Genomic DNA, 25,000 nt, shown 5'->3' with positions numbered 1-25,000 from the left:
GGGCGAAGAAAACTACGACCATGGCTACGTTATTTGATCAGTATGAATCCCTCCAGTATGGGGTGGGAGGTGGCTCAAGGCAGTCCATACTTGGCACAACAACTTTCAAGAATCAGAAGCTGGAGGAAGAAGCAGCAATATTTTTGAAAGATCGCCAAGTGAACTTCTGCCCTCCACACCCCATTACCCATTTAGTTGTGTCCAACCATCACCTAGTATTGGCCATGGCAAACAAGAAGCTAATCCGAATAAATTTACTGCAACCAAACTCTGGTAATTTAGAAGATCAAGAAGTAGACATAAGCAAATTTGCAGTGCAAGCAAAGATTCATAACATCTTCCTTGACCCAACAGGACAACATCTGTTGATCAGCATTGTGAGTCGGGATGGGACGACACCAGTAGACACACTCTACCTTCCTCAACGTGCTAACAAACCAAAGTCTACCAGCAAGTTGAAAGGTTATCTTGTGACAGCTGTAGGGTGGAATCAGAAAAACCAATCGGACAACGTAACGGCTCCAATTTTGGTCGGAACAGGAAGAGGAGTCATTTTAGAAATGGAATTGACTTCTGACGAAAGACTATTCCAGTCGAGCCATGAAGACTATTGCAAACAACTGTTTGACATTGGGAAAGATGCACCTGTTACAGTGACGGCACTAGAATTTCGCAGCAGTCCATCAGATGAGTTCAAGTATCTGGTATTGTGTACTACTCCTGATAAGCTGTATCAGTTTTCTGGACGTGTCAAGTCTTTGGATGAAAGGCCAATGTGTGTGTCAATTTTCAGTAACTATTTGGGATTGCCCCCAAGATTTGTTGAATTGCCTAGCAAGTGGAAAATGTCTTGGCTTCAGCTCTATCACCCTCCAAATTCTTCAGTTCCTAATCATTTTGCCTGGCTTTCTGAGCAAGGAGTATATACTGGTGACATTGTGTGGGGTGGAACACCTGATGATATGACTGTTAATAAAAAGCTCCACACGAACCCCGAGGGCATTGAAAGTAGTGGCATTCCCTGTGGTATGATTGTTTGTGAATTCCATGTTCTTATTGTGTGGCCTGATAAGATACGTGGATTGTGTATTCTTAATAATCAAGTTGTGTTTGAAGGTACAGTTCCTGAAGAGTGTGGAAAGTTGATTGGAATATCAAAAGATGTAGTGAAAGGAACTATTTGGGTTTATGCAGAGAGAGGTGTTTTCAAGTATAAGGTTGATCGGGAAGGGCGGAATGTGTGGAGAATATATCTTGACCAAGGAAACTATGAATTGGCAAAGAAACATTGTAATTCAGATCCTTCATGTCTGTCCATTGTGTTGTTGCAAGAGGCTCAAGACCTCTTTCAAAAGGAAGATTACCTCCAGAGTGCTATGCTCTTTGCTAAAACATTAACTTCTTTTGAAGAAGTAAGTTTAAAGTTTGTTGAAGTGGAGGAGGAAGAGGCTCTAAAAATTTATTTGCATGAAAAGTTGGATGCCTTGAAGGTCAGTGAGCAAACTCAAATTACCTTGGTTGTGATGTGGTTAATGGAGTTGTACCTCAAGCAGCTGGGGAACTTGCGGGATGCAGGGAAACAGAACACCCAACAGTATAATAACTACAATGAACAACTGAAAACCCTTCTTCGTGACCCAAAAGTGCGCCAGTGTGTAACAAACAGTGCTACAGCAATATACGAGTTGCTCTCTTCACACGATGATCAAGATAATTATGTAAATGTTTCTCTGATGCTTAAGGACTATGATCGTGTGCTGCGTCATCTTATGCGCCATGGACGCTACATTGAAGCCCTGGAGGTAATATCCACCAGAGGGTCTGAACAATTATTTTATCAACATTTCCCTGCACTTATGCAAGTAGTACCTGGAGCTGCAGTAGACACTTTGATTTCACAGGGTAGAAGAATAAATCCTATCAAGCTGCTTCCTAGCCTTGTTCATTGTCATACTTCACATGGCAGTGGATCAGATATTCTTCGCTATTTAGAATACTGTGTGGACAAGTTAGAAGTTACTGATGAAGTGCTGCATAATTTCTTGATAACTCTTTATGCTACCGAAGCACCAGAGAAATTATTACCCTACTTTAAATTGCAGGGAGATGATAGTCAAAGTGTCCATTATGATGTAAAATTTGCTCTTAGGGAATGTATGTCTATTGGGGAAGATAAAGCATGTGTTCACATCCTCACCACCATGGGGCTTTATCAGGAAGCAGTAGAATTAGCACTGAGGCTAGATTCATCTTTAGCCAAGGCAACTGCAAATCGGCCCAAATATGATCAAGATTTGAGGAAAAAGCTTTGGTTAATGATTGCAGCACATGTGGTTCAGGAAGAGCAAAATGTATCACGTGCCATGGAGGTTTTGAAGGAGTGCGATCTAATTAAAATAGAAGACATACTTCCTTTTTTCCCAGACTTTGTAACAATTGACCAGTTTAAAGATGCAATATGTTCTTCACTTCAGGAATATAACCAACACATTGAGGATCTTAAACAGGAAATGGATGATGCATCTAAAGCAGCAGAAAACATTCGCAAAGATATTCAGAAGTTCAAGCAAAAATTTTCCTATGTTCATGCTCAGGATCGTTGCTGTGAATGCAACTATCCTCTGTTAACAAGACCATTTTATTTGTTTCCATGTGCTCATAAGTTCCATCAGGATTGTTTGTCAGATTCAGTCATGGGGTATTTAAGTGAAGTAAAGCAAAAGAAAGTTTCAGAGTTGAAGGGTAAACTATTAGCAATATCAAATGATGAAAGTGGAACAGGAGCAACAGGATTATGGAGTGATAGGGAGCAAATTAGGTCAGAAATAGACAGCTTAGTGGCAGGGGAATGCCTCTACTGTGGTGACAGTGTTGTTGCTAACATTGACACTCCGTTCATCAGTAATCGAGACTGGGATGCTCTCATGACTGAATGGCAGTAGAGAGAGAGAGAGTACCTTTCATAATATACAATTTATTTGTCAAGTGAAGTAAGGAATGGTTAATTTTATATTTATAATACAGTACAGTATATACAATATTTTCAATTTGAGTGTCTATATCAATTTTTTTTAATTAAACATTGTCAGTCAGTGCTATCTTGTGCTAATTTTATGAATTAATGGGGAATATCCAATACAGTATTACAACAAATTTGGTGTTGATATGTATGTTATGTTTTTAGCACTAAAATTAATTTTTTTCATTTAAAACTGACTTTCAGAATGTCCATAAATAAAATTTACAGCAATTATACTATATTTTTATTTTTACCTATTGCATTTAATCATTGATTGTATTAACATACGCAAAATTATCAGGAAAATCATGTTTTGCATGTAATGTAAAAAGATAAAAAAATCACAATAGTATTGGCTTACACCAATTTATTTTTGCTTAAAGGTTTGGTATGAGATCAACTCTTCTCATTGAAAGTAATGCAAACCAACACATTACACAAATATTTTAATGTAATTGTGTGTATTTAACAAGATATTAGTAGTTAAAATGAGCCACAAATTTTTATTTACACAAAACTTTGAGCTTGGGGTTTTGCTGTTAGTACGAATGCAGGGGGGATTAATCTTTGTTTAGTGAGGATGATAATGAGGCCTTAATTACTGTAATTTGTTTGAAGTCTAGATTGAGTGAAGTTTTAAGTCAAGTCTAGGGTCTAGTCAGGTCTAGGTTGTCTTATATGGATCTTCATTTTGGGCATATTAACCACAATAACTTTCTTTTTAAATTACATCCAACCACTTGGGCTGGATGGTAGAGTGACGGTCTCTGCTTCATGCAGGTCAGCGTTCAATCCCTGACCATCCAGGTGGTTGGGCACTATTCCTCCCCCCCCCCCCATCCCATCCCAAATCCTTATCCTGACCCCTTCCAAGTGCTATATAGTTGTAATGGCTTGGTTATTTCACCTGATAGTTCCCTTCCCTTCTTAGATTACAACACTATGGAGTCAGAGGTCACTCCCTTCAATACTTAAAATCTTAATCAGTGACAGGCTCCAGTATGTCACTCATTGATTCTAATTGTCCCACCCTACCCAATAACATTGGTGTTCCACAGGGCAGTATACTTAGCCCTCTTCTGTTTCTCATCTACATTAATGACCTAACAAATGCCTCTCAACAGCTCAAGCCAATTTTATTTGCTAATGACACAACCTTCATTTTCTCTAGTCCTAACCCCCTTATTCTGAATGAGACAGAGAATACTAAACTAAAATTATAAAGGCCATTTTTGGCTAATTACTAGTAAACTCACCCTTAACATTGATAAAATTTATATATTTTGTTTGGTAATAAATCCAGTGATCAAATTATAAATTAACAAATCCAAATTAGTAACAAAGTAGTTGGTAAATTCATTGGTGATCTTATTGATAACAAGTAGAATTTCCAGTGCCACATACATAATATAAGTAAACTAAATTCTAAAACAGTTGGCATTCTTTCTAAAATCAGATATTATTTACCTTGCCCTGCCATGGTAATACTTTATTACTTTATCATCTATCTTTATCACACATGGTATCTGTGCCTGGAGTTCTACTACCAAAAATTATTTATGACCTCTAATTAATCAACACAAATCAGCTATTAGAACAATAACAGACTCTGGCACCAGACAGCACTCGGCCCTCTTACTTAAAACTTTGAATATACGGGTACTGTATTAGATATTAAGTCAGTGCACATCCTCTCAAGTGTACTTTATTTACTCTATATAAAACTCTGAACTGCAATGCTAATCCTGACCTTAAACACTTCCTAGAGGGTTGTAGCAGATCCCATGGGAACCACACTAGAAATTAATATTACAGTATTTGATATTCCAAGAGTGTGACTTAACCAAAGTAGAAATGTTTTGAAGTAGAGCCCCTCGATACAAAGTGGTCTCGAAGGAACAGACACATAACCTTCCCAGGATCAGGCTGGGCCAATGCCAGTGAACACTTAGAGAGGGCATCTTGCAATGTAGAACAAAAGACTGGAGATGCTACTTCACCCATTGGGCTATAAACCCATTGATCTCCCTACTTGACAAAGCCGTAAATGGCAAAACAATGCTGAAATTCAAAATCCTCCTTGATAAAATAATCAGGACAAATGGGGGGACACTTAAGCCGCTGGCTTCCTGTCCTCGTTGAGGCCACTAAAGAGATGGCCCTCAGGTAAGCATATGCAGATCTAATCAATCAAATTACTCTTGCAGACCACTCCAAGCAACAGCCTGTTGGACCAAGCTCTCACAAGTCGATCTTCTACTCCCCAAGTTTTTGGGGAGTAGAACAACTCTCAGAACCCCATCCAGGTACAATCCAAGTCCGAACAACAGTGATTTAGTTAAAAATGCTGGACGTGAAGCAACACAAACTTGGAACAACCACACAGGCTAGTGCCAGTCTGAAGGATAACCAATACTTTGCCAGAAAAATCACAAACCAGGGAAGGTGGTACTGACATAAGCTCTATGTGAGATTGCACTAGACACATGACACAATCATGCAAATTTGCAATTTAGTTGCAAAGACATGCAACTAAATGGCCTCCAGAACTGAAAGTCAAGAGCTACCAGGAGAAGTTAGAGGCATTAAATATGCCAAAGCTAATAGAAGAAAAAGATGCAATATGATCACTGCATACAAAATAATAATGAGAAACAACAAAATTGATAAGGAAGAATGCTTGAGACCTTGAACTTCAAGAACAAGAGGTCATAGAATTAAGCTAACTAAACAAAGCTGCTGTAGAAATACCTGTATAACAAAATCCACTTTCAAAAACAGAGTGGTAGATGGCTGGAATAAGTTAAGTAAGTGAGGTGGTGAAGGCCAAAAAGATCAGTAGTTTCAAAGTGTTATATGACAAAGAGTACTGGGAAGACAGGACACCACGAGCATAGCTCTCACCCTGTAACTACACTTAGATAATCACAATTAATAGTAGTATCACTGGCTGGACCCTGAGTTGCCAGGACTGCTACTGGGTGATGGGGTGGACCAAGTGGGGGAATGCCCTAACTACTGCATTCTTGGTTGTCAAGGTTGCTAATATTTTCCTCATAATTGTATGTTTTGGAGTGCTCTACCTTTCTAGTATTCTTTCAGCCTGGGTTGGCTTAGGTCCATTTTCCTCTTTGAATATTAAAATTCTGTGTCTGGTCTCTGGTAGGCCAGAGCAATTATTACTGTACTTGCAAGGGCCAGGTATACCGTATGTGTAGAGTTATCCATATGGCTACTTCCAGGGAGCCACCAAGGAATCCTCGTATAATACTAGTTATTACACAATTCTCCTGGGACATGGAGGCACCAAGGGACTCCTCCTAGAAACCCAGTATTGAATGTAAGGAGTTCAGGTGACTCCCCTGACTCCCTTTCTATAAGGTTTGTCAGTTTGTAGATTCATTGTGTATTGGCTCCAGACTGTTTGTTTAGGTTGAATTGTTTGTGGAGGAGTTTGGCTGTTTTGATGCTTCATTTTCTGTGAACTTCACAGTTGTCTGTAATAGCTCTGCCAACTTTCTGGGTGCTTTCCTGGAGAGTGGCAATAATATTGTCTCTGTGTCATATATTTTCCCATCCTACCCATAAACATTGGTGTTCCACAGGGCAGAATACTTGGCCGTCTCCTCGGCCGTTTCCTCTTTCTCATCTACATTAATGAACTTCCAAATCCCTCTCAACAACTTAAGCAATTTTATTTGCTGATGACACAACAGTCATTTTCTCCAGTCCTAACCCTCTTACTCTGAATGACAAGAGTGAATACTGAACTAAATAAAGTACATCAATCAATCAATCAATGTTTATTCAAAAGAATGTGTGCACAAAGAAAATAAGAGTAATGTACAATTGTAGGGATAGGAGTTACACATATTAATGGCGCCACTATTATGCAAAGCATTTTGAGCAAAACAACATAAGACAAAAGAGTTAACTAAAAGTGTGAAGGGTAAAACACTTAATACCAGGGAGAAGTGAGTTAACAAATTTGAACGTTTATGGAAAATAACACATGAATGCAAAAAAAAAAAAAAAAGGGTGATATTTAAAATCAAAATCAAAAATCAAAATCAAAATGTTTATTCAAGTAAAAGTACATACAGGATGTACATAGAAGATGAGTTACAAACATAATGTTGGATTTATAGATAGTCTAATACGGTCTAATATAACATTCATTAGCCCGATAAGCTGCAGGGAGCCTCCGGGCTCCCTGGAGCTTATACCACCCAGAAAATGGCGTTTCATTACATTCAACGCTGGTTTTTTTCTCTCATTGTCAGTCAGTTGGCTTGAGCTTGTGGCCCTTGTATTTTCCTATATTTGTGTGTTATATACAGTATTGAAATATTCAATATTTTCAGGACTATGGCAGATGTGAAGGCTGCACTCGCTCAACTAGATGACCTCAGTTCAAAGGAAAAAAGAGCATGTATAGAGCTTTTAATTCGAATTTTTAGGAACGTTGTCACTCATCCAGATGAGCCCAAGTATCGGTTAGTTTCTACTGCTGCAAATAGCAACTGTATTCTCTATTATTTTGGTCATTATCATATAGTGTTTTTTTATTAGATAATTTGCGTGCAAAACAATAATGTAATAAATAAATCCTGTTTCTAGTTACTCTTGATATCATGACTTCATAGAAAACTCTTATTGCCCACTCTGACAGGCACAGCACTACTCCAGTCAAAGAGAGGCTTATACCCTTACTTTATGTCTTTTACCTGTATGTATATCTATTTACGTGTATTTACACATATATTTACGTGTACAGTATCTCTTTTAGATACAGTTTAGTGTTTTTTTATATTTATTTAGTAGTCTTGGTTACAGCAGTCAGTTTGTTGGCAGTGTTGTGAAGTGTTGCAGGAGTTGAGACGAAGCCTGGAACAGGGCAAGAGCTGAGTGAGGCAAGGGTTAGAGACCTCAGATGCGGGGTGAGAGGTATAGAGCACGACGCTCTGAATGAGAGTGGAGTCGAGGAGCTCGGAAGAGGAGACGAGAGTGTGGAAGCACGATTCGGCTGAAGTCTGGCTTCTGCTCTGTGTCGAAGCTGAAGCGTATTGTGTTTGTAGGAACTGGACATGTCGAGTGCTACATTGTTGTTGGTGAATGTTGAAGATGTGTGTTATCTCTCAAGCATCTGTACTGAACTACTCTTGAAATTAGATGATGATTATTCACTATTGATTGCTTATATAATCGGTCCACACCTCACCTGACCATCCTCTAGTAGGCTAGAGGATGAATTAGGGAAGAGGTATGAATTGTAATTAGTGGACTAAGTAGAATTGACAGACCTATCTCATTATCTGCACATAAACTAATGAGAATATGGAGCTAGTATATTGCTGACATAATATACCATACTTGCTACAAATCCTTAACCCTTTAACTGCGCAATGCGCCTGCAGGCCCAGGCTTCAGGTGCGCAATGCGCCTCCGGGTGTTTTTATTTTTTCACGTTCCATTCAAAACTCCCGCGGCTACATGGGGTTCACATCAGCTTCCTCAGGGCTCTTGTAAACAGACGCCATCTTTTAAAAAAAATCATGGTCCACATTGCCGGGCTGTCAGAGCCTCAGAAGTGAGTGAGCAACCAAGGCTGGCGCTCGCAGCATGAGCACACAGCACTGCTGTTCAGTGTATGACCACAGCATCGCCTAATATTGTCAAAATATATATATAATCTCTTTTATTTAGCCATGATAGTATTATAGAAGAGCCTGAGTGTGATAATGACTGGGTACAATGTTCAAATATCAGTGATTCAATGCTGTTCACGATGTTCACAGTGCTAGCCACAGCACCACAGCATTATTTCGTCCATCTAGGAATCTTCAAACGACTTTTTAGGTTCCTTTTCAAAATAAACTTGTGGTCAATTATTCATTTACAGGAATTAGTGACCAGGATTGTGGTTATAATTAGCGTTGTGCATAGTATTGTGGAAGGAGGAATTTTGGTGAGGGAGGGAGGAAGGGAGAGAATTGAGGTAGCCTCACTGTGTGGCAGCCACTCTTGTTTTGCTCACCATACTAGCTTCGTGGTTCGCTATGGGGAACACATGTGTACATGGGTATATACAGTGTGTGTGTATATGTTGAGGGGAGCTATTTTGGTGAGGGAGGTGACGTCGTAATCATAGTGTCGTCTACTGTCTGCTGTGTGATTTCTCATGCAGTGTATGGTGGCCACTGTACTGTTTGGACACAATACCGGCTTACTTGCATAGTTCTGGTAAATAAAACATGTAGATAGGTATATATATCATGTGTAAATAGTGTAATAAAAACAATAACAGTATGGTGGGAGGAGCAATGTTGGCGAGTAAGATGTTGGAGTGAGGGAGACTGGCTGGGTGTGGCTGCTCACACTCGCGGTGTTCTGAATGTGTTGATGGTGAATGTATGTAGTGTGTGACAGTGTATAGTCTGTAAATAGATTGTATATATACATAAATTAGCATGATACATGGTAAATATGTGCAACATATGTGTACACAAGTGTCATGCACATAACACAGTGTCCTAGGACAGTACGGATGTTTTACTGCCATAATATAGTGTACGTGTTCATTATACATCGGATTTGCACGTAAAAACAAATAAAATGTATTTGGAACCGTGCGCAAAAAATGAACAAAAATATATTCGCGGCAACTCGCGCGCCCCGCCCTGGGCGCCCTACGTCACGGGCGAATGAGGAATGATGACGTCACATGCCAACTTACGGACCCCATAGCAGCCAAAGTACATACAAGTTCGATTATTTTTTGACATGCCCATATTGAGGGAAGGGTTTTTGACACTTTAACCCCTGCACTGCGCAAAGCGCCTTTAGGCGCTCTGAGAGTTATGCTATTTTTTTTTTAATTAGGCTATATTTTAATGTTTTTTAATGTTTTTCATTTACTCTTTGTGTTTTTAAATGAAAATAGTTGAGTTTGGAAACATTTTGACATAAATTTACCTGAATATTTATAAAAATAACATGAATACAGTATCCACTCAATTTAACGGCCTATATGGGCTGTACCCTGGTCGTTATTTCCGGAGCTCCGTTATTTCCGAAGTTAAGTCGGGTCGGGTAATTTTTCAAGTAACATTCAGGTAGGATATATTTTATACTGTATAACTAAAATTAAATAAAGTTCATTGTGTAATTGCATTCCAATTTAGTGCCACACCGACGATTAAGCCAGTTGTTGGCTGCTGCATGGATGATGTGTGAACACGGTCTGATCAAGCCCAGATGGGTGGGAAAAAATTGATTCATTCCTTTGTATTGCAAAATATTTCATGTATCAATCAGCAAGTTAATATTTTTCTCAATAATATTTTAGAGATGTGTTTTGATTTACCCTGAACAGTGCAGGTAATGTATTTTTAATGTTACAACACAGGCTGTGGCGGCCATGCCATAACAATGGCGATCGAGCCTTGTCACTGAGAGCTAGCCAAGACGAAATATTTTGAGCTCACCTATTCTCTGCTGACGATAGAATATACATTTGCAGAGACTAATATGTAGCTTTTGTTGAAAAAAAAAATTAATATCTTGTAATACTATAATAAAATTGGTAAATTGACTTACTTTTAATGAAGCTGAAGATTACGAAGCTGTGAAGATTACGTCATCCTCTGCAGCGCTTGTTTTATATTGTTTATATTGTATACAGGGTACATACTGTATGTACACTTATTTTCAGGCATATTTTAATAGAGTATCCTTCTGTTTCTTGATGTCACTTACTGTACTTTTCCCGATGTTAAACTCTGCTGCTGCTCGTGCATGAGAATATCCTTTATCAAGTTTCTTAATTAACTCCAGCTTCTGTGCAACCGTCAGGCGCTTCCTTTGGGTAACTTTTTACATTTTGTAAATTAAAAAGATCACAATTACAGTACAGTACAGTAATATCCTTCACAATTGAAGCTAGCCGCACGAGTTCACAGTAAACAATGGGAACACATGGCCCGGCGGAGTACATTCTAGGTCCGTGGGAAAAAAATACCTAGTGCCTATACTATAAAAGGTATTTAATAAGAAAACAAAGACTTTTGCTTAATAAAAACTGTTCAAAATATTTTATTAATAATAATTTACAATTTTCTTCATTAAAGTGAATCATTTTAAAAGAAAATTAAGATGTAATATATGACTCTGGACGATATAGGTCGGTGGCCTGGTCGCCATGTGAGGGGACGCTGATGCCACAACAAACCCAATACCGACCGTCGGTAATATCGACCGTCAGACCGGTATAGCAGGCTCCAGATACCGGTCTCCCAAACCGGTCATTAATACTGGCAGATCGGTATAAAAGAGGCCGTTAAATTGAGTGGATACTGTATGTCCTTGACAATTGCCCCAAGAAGTTTTTGCCGAAACCAGGTGCGCAGTGCAGGGGTTAAAATCAAAAGAATTTTTTCAAGAGAATTTATTTCCTGCGCACTGGGGGGTGTCATATTAGAGGCGGCGCAGTTAAAGGGTTAAAGTGCAGTTATTTTCATTTAATTCCCCTGGGTAATGCAGTTTTCATATGTTGATTTTAGTATATCACCTGGTCTTTTTTAAAAATTATGTAAGTTTGGTTAAAATAGATCTATTTGTATGTAATGGACTTACCCTAGAACATGAACAAATTCTGCTATCATTTTTAATTGGTTACTATTTATGAGCTATCTTGTACTGTACATTACTAGTGGCCTGCGACTGTCATCAAAATTCAATTGGACTTTTCCCACTAGTGTTTGAATCTATTTCTGGATGATGATCTCGGATAATAGCAGCAAAGGAGTGGGATGGAAGACATTACCCTGAAGTTGTGCGGGAACAAATATATGTGCAATATAGGTAAACATTTTGCATTTTAAATTGAAGTGAAACGGTGAACATAAAATCCATCTAGCGGTGAACATCACTGCACTCACTGGTACGTGACCTGGTCAGCAAACTGAGTACCTAAGCATACACAGACCTACAGGCTCTCCACCCGGCTTCATCTTGATGTGCAGGATGAGGAAAAAAAATATAGAAAATGTGTTTTTCTGGGGGAAGCCCCTTGTGGCTTCCTGAAACTACTATCTCTGATAGTGTCCATACCACTAGGTGGTAGATACTGTTGGCCAACTGGGGACCATGAACCAGAACCTGGCCCCCCCCCTCAAAGAAATTCAAGGAGCTGTGGCACTTAGGGTAAAATTACTATGAATTATTCATGTCTGTCACCACCAGGGAAGGCACCCAGAAAGTCAGCAAAGCAACCAAAACCACTGCTGACTTCAAATGAGACCACAGCCTTGAAAACTGCCAAAGAATTCCCTAATCTATGTAAATAAAAAGATAGAAAATACATAAAACTAGTGCCATCTTGTTCACCCCCCCCCCTTGTTTGAGGGGACGGAAGCAGCCAGGGGTCAGCCAGCTGCTCCTCACTCAGTTCTATTCTGATGGTAGTGAATATGAGGTGTCCTCTCTGTCGCTCTGGCGCCAGTGTCTTATTTTCAGCAGTGTAGTTTTGCCTTATTGGCTGATCATGTGCACTTTTGTGCAGCGTACTCATTTAGCTGTGCTTGTGAAGGTTGAGTTTTGGCTCTGGTCCTACCTCTCAACTGTGGTACAGGTTCCTGAGCCTATTGGGCTCTTGTCATATCTACATATGCAACTGTGTATGGAATCTGCCTCTACCACATCACTTCTTAATGCATTCCATTTATTAACTATATTGATACTGAATTTTTTTTCCTAATGTCTCTGCGGCTCATTTTGGTACTCGGTTTCCACCTGTGGCCCCTTGTGTGAGTACCACCCATATTAAATAATGTCATTATGTACCCCGTCAATTTCCCTAATAATTTTATATGTGGTAATCATGTCTCACCTAACTCTTGTATCCTCCAGCAATGGGAGAGGCAATTCACATAGTCTTTTCTCATAACTCGTACCTCATAGTTATGGTAGTCTAGTGACATACCTTTGAACCTTCTCCAACTTTGTTTTATACTTGACTAAGCATCAACTCCATGCTGGTGCTGCATATTTCAGAATTGGTCTGGCATATTTGGTGTAAAAGGTTCTAAATGACTCTTTACACAAATTTCTAAGGGCAGTTCTGATTTTTTCTTACCTTTTTACCTTACAGTTCTTACCTTTCTGGGTGCCTGTCCCGGTTGATGGCTGATATAGAATGCTCCAAATCATATGTGCATTCTATAGGCCATTGCTCCTCGTACCTCTCTGAGGGGGCCAGGTTCTGGCTCATGGTCCCCGGTAGGCCTAGAACTCCACCTACATTGACTGATGCCAAAGTTAGGGCTAATCATATAAGCTTGGATAGCTCCGGGAAGCCTTAGGGGACTCATCCAGAAAATTACGTTTCATTACATTCAATGCTGTGTGATAGAATTGATAGAAGAGGGAGAGGGGGGGAGGAATGATAAATAAGAGAGTGGAAATGATGGAAGGGAAAGAGGGGTGAGAGAGACTCGAGCTAAGTTAGGTACCCGATCTAGTTCCTTAAGTGTGGGTTGGATTACAGGTATGTGTTTTCAGCCATGTTATTGTTACTTATTCTCTGCATCCTTTTGATAGTTAAATATTATGTAGATTGTCCAGTTACAGGATGCTGCTGATTGATGAATTATAAGAACTTAGATTTCATTAATTTTTACTTTTATCTTTAAAACTTCACATAATAATTACCAAACATTTATGTGCAATATTTGTTACTAGGACACTGAAGATAATCAACAAAACCTTTAACTGTGATGTGTGGAGGCATGAAGCTGGTAGACTGGTGATGGTGGCTGCTGGGTGGGAGATCAGAGGGGAGACGGTACAACTGCCTCCCCAAGTCCACCCGACTTTAGAGCTTGACATCCTTCTGGAAAATAGGTAACAAATAAGATATGCTTAAAGTATCTAAAGAAACTCATTAATTGAAATATTGTGATATTTGTTCATATATTTTCATATTGAAGGTGGTTTCTGGGAGGAGGGTTTCTGCAGCTGACCACCTGGATAACTCCACATATTTGTCTCACCAGGCTGTTAAGAGTCATAAAAACTACTGGAAACCAGAGGCCAAAATCCTATCCTTTCAATGAGCAGCAAGGTGCACGGGATGTTAGATCACCCCTAACCAAGAAAATAGGCCACCAAAAAGGTAGAGAGAAGCAAAACAAACAACAGCAAGGAAATATGAGCAACTCTGCTAATTAATATGTCACACAGAAGTTACGTTGTTTCCTTACTAATTACTCCCTCCCTATGCCAGGTGGCAGTCCCTAGAAGCTCCTGTTCTGACAGAGATCAGCTCACCAGTCATTCAACTGGTGCGAACCTATACACACATGCTCTTCATATTGCCTTCACCATTCGGATCCTGGTCACCCGATGATAAGTGTTGGCCATCCCTACTACAGTATTCTGCCCAATGATGCTTTAGTGTTTATTTTGGTTGTAGTGTTAGCTTCACATGTGTTTCTATGCTCATGGTGTCCTGTCTTCCCAGTACTCTTTGTGATATAATACTTTGAAACTACTGACAGTTTTGACCTTCACAGGCTTCTCACTTAACTTGTTACAACCGTCTTCTGCTCTATTTGTGAGAGTGAATTTTCTTATATTTCTTTGGCAGCTTTATTTAGTTAGCTTAAATCTATGACCTTTTGTTCTTGAAGTTCCAGGTCTCAAGAACTCTTCCTTATTAATGTTGTTGTTTTCCTGATACTATTTTGTACGTAGTGGTCATGTTGTCTCTTTTTTCCTTTTATCTTCTAGCTTTAGTATATTTTATGCCTCTAACATCTTGTTGCTTTTATCTTTCTGTTCCAGAAGCCATTTAATTGCATGTCTTAGCATCTTTTCCAGTTTTTTTATGTAATTCTTAAGATATGGATACCTACCTACCTGTTTTGAATGAGAGGAGTGGTGTTGGGAGGAAGGAACTTTACTGTAACAAAACTAAATTCCTCCAACAATGAATCCTCCAAGCCTGGAGGATGAGCAGGAGCATTGTCGAGGATATCTGTGTGATCTGCTTGATATCTGCTTAATGGGGATCTGGAAGTTCTTCTACTCCCCCAAGACCCGCCTAAAGCCAAACTTAACTTGAGAGTTTGGTCCACTAGGCTGTTGCTTGGAGCGGCCCTCAGGCCCACATATCCACCACAGCCCAGTCCGGCACTCCTTGGAGAAAATGATCTAGTTTTCGCTTGATGATGTCCACAGTTGTTCCGGCAATATTTCGATGCTTGCTGGGAGGATGTTGAACAACCGTGGACCTCTGATATTTATACGGTGTTTTCTGATTGTGCCTATGGCACCCCTGCTCTTCACTGGTTCTATTCTGCATTTTCTTCCATATCGCTCACTCCAGTACGTTCTTATTTTACTGTGTAGGTTTGGGACCTGGCCCTCCAGTATTTTCCACGTGTATATTATTTGATATCTATCACGTCTCCTTTCTAGTGAGTACATTAGAGAGCTTTGAGACGATCTCAATAATTTAGGTGCTTTATGAGAAGCAGGGCCTTGAGTAGCAAACTGTTCTCCTGCAGCTCTTGCAGATATTTTCGGGGGGGGGGGGGGAAGCCCTGTTGGCTCCCCGGAGCTATCCAGGCTGATATTGCATTATTAGCTTTCTGGCATCAGTCAAAGTTCATGGAGTTCTTGCCTACCAGGGACCACGAGCCAGAGCCTGACCCCTCAGAGAGGCATGAGGAGCAATGGCCTATAGAAACCCCCGTGTGGTTGGGAGCATTCTGTGTCTGCCATTGACTGAGTTTGGCACCCAGAAAGGTAGGCGCCCCAACACAAACCCCCTATTTTGGTGAAAATATTGCTACCGAAAGCCGAACGAGTGGACAAACGAAAATTAGCAAACGAGCATGACGTTATCACCTTGCTGCACCGCTGTCTGCGCAACCTCCTCCCCTTCCCGGAAGGGGGAAGGAGGAGCCCCAGACCATCGCGCTGGCAATCCAACCATCAGTTCTTGGCTGATGTGATACTTGCAGGTCATGTGCCTCTGGTTTCAGTTTCTGTACATCGTGGCATGGTCTATCTCTACAGGTGTGTGTGTGCCAGGAGTGATATTCTACGGTACTCTGGCTGCATGCGCCTAGGGTTTCCTTCCCTGGGTGCCTAGTAAGTACTGCCCTTGGGGCTTGGGGTCACCTTACACAAGTCGCCTTGGGATCTACCTCCCCTGTATCTTTTACTGCTCGGTACTTGGTCGCCCTTGGAGTCAGCTGGGGTTTTGCTGCAATTGTTTGCCTCTGGGTAGGAGGCAGTTTTCGTCACTGGTAGGGGCGCAGGGTACTGCACAGCTAGTTATCACCTCTTATAGTGGCCTGCTCTGTTCCACCTGGGTACGTTGTCCTTTTGCTGGGTTTTTCTTTTGTTTTTGTTTTCCTGCTTGGTGGTGGGGTCTTCCTTTGGTTGGTTGCCCCTATCTATAATTGGGGGTCTTTATATAGACAGATCTGGGTTCTTGGTGGTATCCCCTGCTAGGCCCCCGTCAGTGGCCACGTCCCGGGGGTTCAGATTTTAGAAGTTTGCTTGGTAGTCTTGGGCGCCAGTTCACAGTACCCTGCCTGGGTTTCCCTTAGCGTGTTACCAAGGCTAAGGGCCCTGAGAAATCCTGTGGGGGCTCCATGGTTTGATAGATATGACCCTTGAGTCCCCTTTCGCTTTGTGCGAGGTTGATGGTTGCTCTGTCCCCTTGTCTCAGGATGACAATCACCAGTTGTTTCTCCACCATGCTGCCTGTAGGGTTGGTGATTCTTTTGACCCGGAGTCGTGCAGAGTTTGTTGTTTGTACGTGCTCCAGTTCACCCCAAGCTACTGATCATGATATGAGGGGTGCAGGCAGCAGCTGCGTTACATGCTTGGTTCAGGCTGCTGCAATGCGATAGGTTGGTCGCTTCCCCGGATGTCCCAAGACTGCCCCATTTTGGTTTTAGGGTTCCAGACTTGGGGGTGGGAGTTGTTTCGACTTTGCTGCTGTCCATTCACCCCCCCCCCCCCATGTCCTTCTCCCTTCTGTTGCTCATCCAGTTCCTTTCCCCTTGCTTCCGGCTCCGAAATGTCCTAAGGTTTCCGAGTCAGGCCGGGGTCTGGTTGGTGTTAAGACTCAGGCGGAGTTCCTTTCCGGGGTGGCATCAGGGGCGTTCGAGCCAGGTCCTTCAGCCGGAGCTTCTGGGTCTGACCTGTGGGCCCCCCTTCATTCCTTCTTTTTCGGCTGCCTCTGCCTTTTCTTTTGAGATGGAGGGGGGTTTGGAGGACGGCTCGATCCCGGGTCCTCGGAGTGAGGTTCCAGGAGAGGGGTTGACTTGGTGGCCCTTGGGCCCCGTTGGACCCCGCCTGGGTTTTTATACTTTATACCCTCTTAGCGGGGCTTGGTGTTATGAGGAGTGGGGTTCTCTTTTACTCCCTCCTTGTACAATTTGGATTGGCGTCTATCCCTCCCAGGGTTCGGTTCCATGACCCTGGCGGTTCTTTGGTTCTGTCCTTCCGGAGGCTTACAGCTTCCCGCATCCCGTCCAGTGTGGTGCGGGAAGCCCTTGCGGCTTATCTCGTGCGCAACCCGGATTATGTCTTCGGGTATGGTTCTTCGTGTCCTTACTGGATTCGTTATGCAGTTCTGGAGTCGTCCTGGTTAACAGACTGGCCTCTCTTCTCTTTGGAGGCATGGCATAGGTTCTGTCGATCCTGCATACATGAGTGGTGGGAGGCTCAGATGGCATTGCAGGGTTTCCTGGTAAGTGAATTTGAGCATCTCAATCTGTGCTTGTTTGCCCCTGTCCTTCCGCAGGATGTTGGGGTGATGCAGCTTCATGTGCAGGTTCCTTCCCTTTCGGCTGCATTGGTCGCTGAGGATTTGCGTACACGTGGCCTGTTGGAACACAAAAACAAATTTTTGCCAAGAATTTATTTCCTGTGCACAGAGGGGGGGGGGGGGGAGGGCTGCCATATTTGGAGCCAGAGCAGCACAGTGGTTAAGGCATAAGGTCAGCCTAAACTTGGTGCTAGGGCTGACTTATAAAAGCCATGAGTATGAGGAAGATACTGAGGCATATAATTTCATTCAGTGCTTTTTTTGTGTATAAGGTATATTATATTGTTCATTAATTTTTTTTTCAGAGAAGTAAAGCCAGATGAGAGAGAGTGGATAAGTGAGACTAAAGTTATAATTCCTAATGCCGCCAAACAACTCGAAGAAGAACTTCGAAGAAAAGCTTTAGCTAAGAAAGAAAAAGAGATGGCGGCTCTACAGAAGGAAATGGTGAGCATTTTATCTTTATCTATATCTCACGCTGCAGGCATTTTGTTTGCCGGCCGCTGCCTCCTTTTTGGGCAAAGGATGTGTTGGCAAAGTATTCCAGAAGAATACTTTGGTTATCAATGCTTGGTTGGATAGGCCAGGGGTACATCATGTGCTGTACCTGTTGGCGGCTCTTTGCCACTAGTTTCATGCCATCAATTCTGCCCTGGTGGATGCTATGTGGGTCACTCCTGTTTCTGTGGTTACCTAGTCCAAGGCTCGTGTTTCCTAGGCTGTCTTGACTGCCTGCAGTTCCTCTTCCTCTCTGGTGAGACCGTTTTTCTCTTCTGTGGGTAGTTAGCTTCAGAGGAACCGTAAGGGGCTCCCCCTAGAAAGCTAGTGTAGAATGTAGTAAACTGCCAATTTCTGGGTGAACCATGATGCCTCCCTGATTCTTCCCCTTCCCTTCTAGGTCGTCAGTTGGGGTGTTTCATGTGTGCATCTGCTCCATAACAGACTGCTTGAGCCAGTGGACAGCATGAGCCCCAGCTCCCCCTGTGTGGGGGTGCCTAGTTCAAATCAAATTCAAAGTAGGTTGAACTGTACTCCAGTGCTGGTGCAGTCTAGCAGTTGGGAGCCATGTCAATGATCCATCTTCAGGAAGCCACCAGGACTCACCCAGAAATAGGCATTTTATTACATTCAATGCTGGTTTTCTGGAAGGAGCCCCTTGTGGCTCCCTGAAGTTATAATGCTGATACAGTTCTTTTAGGCTTACTGGGCACCATGAGCCAGAATCTGCTTACTTCTAAAGAGGTGCAGAGAGCAGTGGCACTATGATAAAACTGTCATTGAATTTTAATCATGTCTACTAACATTGTGGAAGCACCCACAAAGTCAGTGAGGCAAAACAGACCACTGCTGGTTATAAGTAAATGTCGATGACTCGGACTCACCAAAAGCACTTTCCCAACAATGTAAATAAACATTAAAAAATTTATCAAACTAGAGCAAGCTTGTTCACCCTCTTCCCCCTTTCCTCCTTTGGGGGTGGAGGGGGGAGGGTGGAGGGAGGCAGACAGGGTCAGTAGTTCCCTCTTATTTGCTTTGGCTCCCATGTTCTGCTTCAACTAAGTGGTGGTTTTCTGGGTGGAGCCCTGTTGGCTCCCTGAAGCTGTCCCACTGATTCAATGCCATACTACTAGGTGCCATGAGTCGTGGAGTTTTATTGGCCTTGTAACACGGGGGGGGGGGGGGGGGGTTCTCGAATGATCTTTCCTGCTTTTCCTCCCTCTACCCAGCTTGCCGGGTTTGGGTTCCTGGTGAACTGGAGGAAGTTCCATCTGGTTCCCTCACAGGTTCAGACCTGACTGGGTCTTGTGTGGGACTCGGACCGGTTCCTTTTCTCTCCCTCCAGTGTCTCTCCTTCAGCTGCAGTGCCACATGTGCTTGTTTCTGGGGGGCTCCCAGGTCACCTGGCGGTTGCTTGAGGGTTTTTGCGCGAGCCTGAACTTTGCGATCATGGTCTGCCCGCTGGGTCAGGTTTGGCTTCGTCGGCTGTTCTGGTACCTTCGGGGACATCCCTTCCCCCTCTCTCGCGATTGCTGGGTTTGAGCCCCAAGGGCCTTGCGTCAACTGCTGGGTCACCGGCTTCCTCTTCAGGTTTTTCGGGGTTCAGTGCCTTGGTGCCTACCCTGCTTGATGGGGGTTCTGGGAGTTCTACTTCCCAAGCCTGGCCCGAGGCCAGGCTTGACTTGTGAGAGTTTGGTCCACTAGGCTGTTGCTTGCAGCGGCCTGCAGGCCCACATACCCACCACAGCTCGATTGGTCCGGCACTCCTTGGAGGAAACTATCTAGTTTCCTCTTGAAAATGTCCACTGTTGTTCCAGCAATATTTCTTATAGTCGCTGGGAGGATGTTGAACAACTGTGAACCTCTGATGTTTATACAGTTCTCTCTAATTGTGCCTATGGCACCCCTGCTCTTCACTGGTTCTATTCTGCATTTTCTTCCATATCGTTCACTCGGGACGTTGTTATTTTACTGTGCAGATTTGGGACCTGGCTCTCCAGTATTTTTTCCACGTGTATATTATTTGATATCTCTCCCGTCGTCTTTCTAGCGAGTACACTTGGAGAGCTTTGAGACGATCCCAATAATTTAGATGCTTTATCTCGTTTATGTATCCATTATATGTTCTCTGTACTCCCTCTATTTCAGCAATCTCTCCTGCTGTGAATGGGGAAGTGAGTACTGAGCAGTACTTAAGACGGGACAGCACAGGTGATTTGAAGAGTACAACCATTGTGATGGGATCTCTGGATTTGAAAGTTCTCGTAATCCATCCTATCATTTTTCTGGCTGCCGCAATATTTGCTTGGTTATGCTCCCTAAACGTTAGGTCGTCAGACATCATTATTCCCAAATTCTTTACATGTTGCCTTCCTACTATGGGCAAATTTGATTGCATTTTGTACCCTGTATTATGTTTAACCACCGTGCTGCACCAAGTTTATTGTGAAATTTCCCCCAGCTATCATTGGATGATAGCTTCAGGAAGCATCTGGGGCTCACCCAGAAATTGGCATTTCATTACATTCAGTGCTGGTTATTTGAGTCTGCAGGTATTGGAAGTAGCTAGATGTGGTCTGTTTTGTCTTGCTGATTTTCTGGGCACCTTCCCTGGTGGTGACATAAAAAAGATAAATGCCACTGCTCCCTGTGCATCTGTGAGAAGATTCTGGCACTGGGTCTCCGGTAGGCCAAAGAACTCTGTGAGTGATGGCAACTTTTGGACATTACACTCAATGGAGCTGTTAGCTCCAGGAAGCCACCGGGGCTTACCCAGACATTAGTGTAAAATTACATTTAATGCTGATTTTTTATTTATAGGCTGAGCGGAAAGCAATTGCTGAAAGGATCCGTATTGAGCATCACAGAGATCAGGAGACTAAGAGGAGAGTGAAGAATGCTGCCAAGGCTGTACCTCGAGGCAAGGGAGAAGTTTCAAAAATGTCAGATATGTTGCCTAAAGGTGGTGGGGGATGAGGGTAATACAGAGTCAGTTGCCTGCTGTGAGCCATGGTGAAGATTTCTCTTATGATGTACTGAAGCAATAATTGTAAAGTCAGATATATACATTACTGTTTAAGTATTGGTAAATAAGTTTGGGTAAAGTATTTTGACATACTTTAATTTTATGAATTTTGCTAACTTTATGAAAATTTACAGCTGAACTACAAATGTACTGTTGAGTGGCTATGACAATTAAGATAAAGCTGATGGTTCATTGTAAGAGTTCGAATAATGGCTTATTTTGGTGGCTGACTTGATAGTGTGTGATTTGTTTGTAATGTAGTTATATTGTGAATAGTTTTCAAATATTCTAGTGCTCTTTATTTGCATTCACTTTCAATAAATTTTTAAGTGTCCTGTATTTTGGTATATAGTGTGTAAAAATGTGATTATGACAATCAAAGCTCACTAATTTGGGCCACATGGGCTAACCCTAATCCAAATTATATTTACAGCAGATTCAAATTATTTGATTTTCATCTTGCCTTGGTGGAGTTAACACCTAGCTGTCTTGATCACTGAAAGACTGAATTCTGAACATTAACCTAACCATAAAATCATGGTACAAATCCTTGTATTTTATGTATTTCCCCATTATTTATATAATATCAGACTCGGTGCTTGTGCCTATCCCAGATTCTCATGAAACACTTACATTGGCACAACCATTTTTGCAAAGTTCAATGATTCTTCAGTTAATCCGTAATTGATAGATTAACTTGCTTCTTTTTAATATATTCGTGTTAATAGCTGCTGCCATCAGACTTGTTCTAGGCAAAAAAAGATTTAAGTGTGTATAAAATTAAAAAAAAATTAGGAAAGAAAATCTTTCAGTTACAGACTGCCACTTTGTTATACACAGTATAAGTAGCAAATAATAATATTTGCTATTATTTTACATATACAGTACAGTACTGTTTTAATAATATACATAATGTTTTAATACATTATTTTAATGTAATTGTGCTATAAACAAAGGCCGCCACATGTCGTCTATTAACCCGACAGCAGAGCCCAATAATTCAGATTTTTACCCGTATTAAATTAAGAAAAACTCTAACGCAATTTTGGCTGAATTACCCAGAGATTCTGGTTACAAAACTCCAAATTAGGGAGCTTTTACTGTATTTCAAAATGTAAATAACATATGAGGTATAATTCATTATTTTAGTAAAAATATATGTTAACCATTACCTTTATATATTACTATGAAGTTAGTAAAATTTTAACTTCATTTAGTTTTGTAAATGACTTAATTGTAAGATATGAGGAACTTACTATTCCAATATTGCTTGACTTTTCTAAAATAAAAATAAAAAATTTGTGTTTTAGCTTGTTCTATAGTGTATATGAAGCTAGTGTACAAAAGACCCTAGAGGCCAGTATACTAGTGGAAGCCTTTCACTAAAGCCACAAGCTAATATCTTGCCTTTATTATAACACTACTACTAATTTACTGAATAATTATCTATTGAAATGTAAAATTTTCTGCACTGTTTGTTTGTTTTCTAACCTCTTATGATGCGATCTCTCTCAAGGTCAAACATGATCAGAGGCGAAAGTGGATGCTCTAGTCAGGACAGCTAGCTAATTCTGTGATATATTTGAGATATGGATGTGAATTTATCAGGTATTCTTTACAGTAAGGATTGTTTTTGCTAGATTTTACATATAATGTAAAACAAAGAGGAATGGGCTTTTCATCTTCTATCTCTAGATTCTTGTACAGTAATTACTTAAGTGTAGTGGCAGGATGAGAGCTACACTCGTGGTGTCCAGTCTTCCCAGCACTCTGTCTTATAACACTTAGAAACTACTGATGGTTTTGGCTTCTACAACTGTTACGGCCCTATTGGGTCGCAACTGGGTTCTCCTCTGATGTTATTAGAGTTTGGGTATCCGGCCCCAAGTTAGTAGTGGCTTTCAAGGGGTGTGTTCCGTAACGCAAGTAAATTAAAGGGGAAGGGATACAAATGCTCAGATATATATATATAATCACCACCACCATAAATAAATATATAAACTGTCACACGGGGGGGGTATAATTACACAATGTACAGAATCGTCTTCCTCTGAAGACACGGGATGCTCCACGGTGCTCACGATGAGTAGCCCAGGTTCTCTTCGTCGTGGCCCACGATGAATCCTCGGATTCTTTCGGCGAATCTACCCCGGCCACAGGCCAGCCAAATCACAGTCCCTCTGGGTGGACCGTCGTGGAGGCCTTCAACCACAAATCCAGCCTGTAGCTGGCAGATTCCAATCAGCTCTGCTGTGTAGGCCACTCCACGATCGATGCTAGGGTTGCGAGCCCTAGGCAGGAGCCTTGTGTGATTCCGCAGATCACTCTCCTCTCTTCGCACCACAGTGGCTAGTCTCTTCCACCAGCCAGCCCCCAGATAAGACGATTCCTGGTACTGCCACATCACAGGCAGGCTAACACACTCAACATTGTTCGTCCGGGGGTGACTAACAGCTTCTGCAGCAAACACGTGGAGAGACTATGGCTGCCTTGGGTAGACTGCCCCATCGTCGAATACAGCAGTCCCAGGTCGACTCTGTAATCAGACACGTCATTAGTGTTGGGGACACTCTAGGGCACCTCACTTACAGGCTTAGACACAAACGTCCACCTATCCACTCCATATATGGCGTTGCTGCCTAAGCGCCACCTCACCAGAGGTCAGCAGCGGCTACGTTACGAGCTGATTAAGACGGGAAACCGGCCCCTGTGGCCGGTATATCCTGTCCTTACTAGATGGCGTCGTCCATTTGGAGGGGGTTTCGGGAGCAGAATGGCAGATGGCGTGGTCGTCACAGCTCCGTGCTACGACGCTGGGCTCGGGTCCGTAACATTTTCATTTGACTTGTTCCAACCATTTACCGCTTTGCAAACACGAATTTTCTTATTTTCTTTGGCAGAATTCTCTAGTTAGCTTAAGTACTGTATATGACCTGTTGTTCTTGAAATTCCAGGTCTCAAGAATTCTTCCTTATCAATTTTGTCAATTTCCGTTACAATTTTCTACGTAGTGATCATATCGCCTCTTTTTTTCTTATCTTTTAGCTTTAGCATATTTATTGCCTCCATCCTCTCCTTGTAGCTTTTGTTTTTCACTTCCACGAGGCATTTAGTTGCATATTTTTGCACCTTTTCTAATTTGTTGATGTAATTCTTTAGATATTGGCACTATACAACTGCTGCATATTCCAACTTTAGTCTCAAAAATGTCATGAACAATTTCTTTATTGTTTCACCATCTATGCATTTAAAAGCAATTCTGAAATTGGAAAGAGTAACAAGGGAACATTAAACCCCCAGAATCTTCAACAGGTAGGCTCCTGTTGACAATGTTCTTCATGTGGTCGTCAGGTGACAGTTTTTCACTTCTAGATCTCTTCCGTTATCATAATTTTTTAAAGCTTTTTCCACATAATTTGTAGGTTGTGTGGTCTATTCTCTTATTATGTCACATTCAGTAACATTTCATCTGTTCAGATTAAATACCATTTTCCAAGTAGTGCTCGTACACTTTTGTCCAGGTCTTCTTGAAAGGCCTGACAATTGTCCGAGTTACTTTTATCTACTTTTATTTCCTTACTAGCTTGACATCAGAAAAAATGTTTGC

At 41.7% G+C, this 25,000-nt stretch overlaps 1 protein-coding gene and 1 pseudogene across 2 annotated transcripts in view; both read left to right on the top strand.

Moving 5' to 3' along the window:
* LOC138369000 (vacuolar protein sorting-associated protein 18 homolog pseudogene) overlaps positions 1-3,253 on the top strand; it is a 3,583-nt pseudogene extending 330 nt beyond the window's left edge.
* LOC138369002 (uncharacterized) overlaps positions 1-22,864 on the top strand; it is a 23,395-nt gene extending 531 nt beyond the window's left edge. For both annotated transcript variants that reach the window (XM_069331777.1, XM_069331778.1), the window contains exons 2-5: positions 7,384-7,515; positions 13,760-13,921; positions 18,176-18,317; positions 21,189-22,864. In XM_069331777.1, coding sequence (XP_069187878.1) covers positions 7,384-7,515; positions 13,760-13,921; positions 18,176-18,317; positions 21,189-21,344 — 592 coding nt within the window. In that variant the 3' untranslated portion in view covers positions 21,345-22,864. The remainder of the gene's footprint in view (positions 1-7,383; positions 7,516-13,759; positions 13,922-18,175; positions 18,318-21,188) is intronic.
* The last annotated feature ends 2,136 nt before the right edge of the window (positions 22,865-25,000 follow it).

This window comes from Procambarus clarkii, chromosome 26 (assembly GCF_040958095.1).
Source record: "Procambarus clarkii isolate CNS0578487 chromosome 26, FALCON_Pclarkii_2.0, whole genome shotgun sequence".
NCBI lineage: Eukaryota > Metazoa > Arthropoda > Malacostraca > Decapoda > Cambaridae > Procambarus > Procambarus clarkii.
Note: the sequence above shows the minus strand (reverse complement) of the source record. Positions and strands in the feature narration are given on the sequence as shown.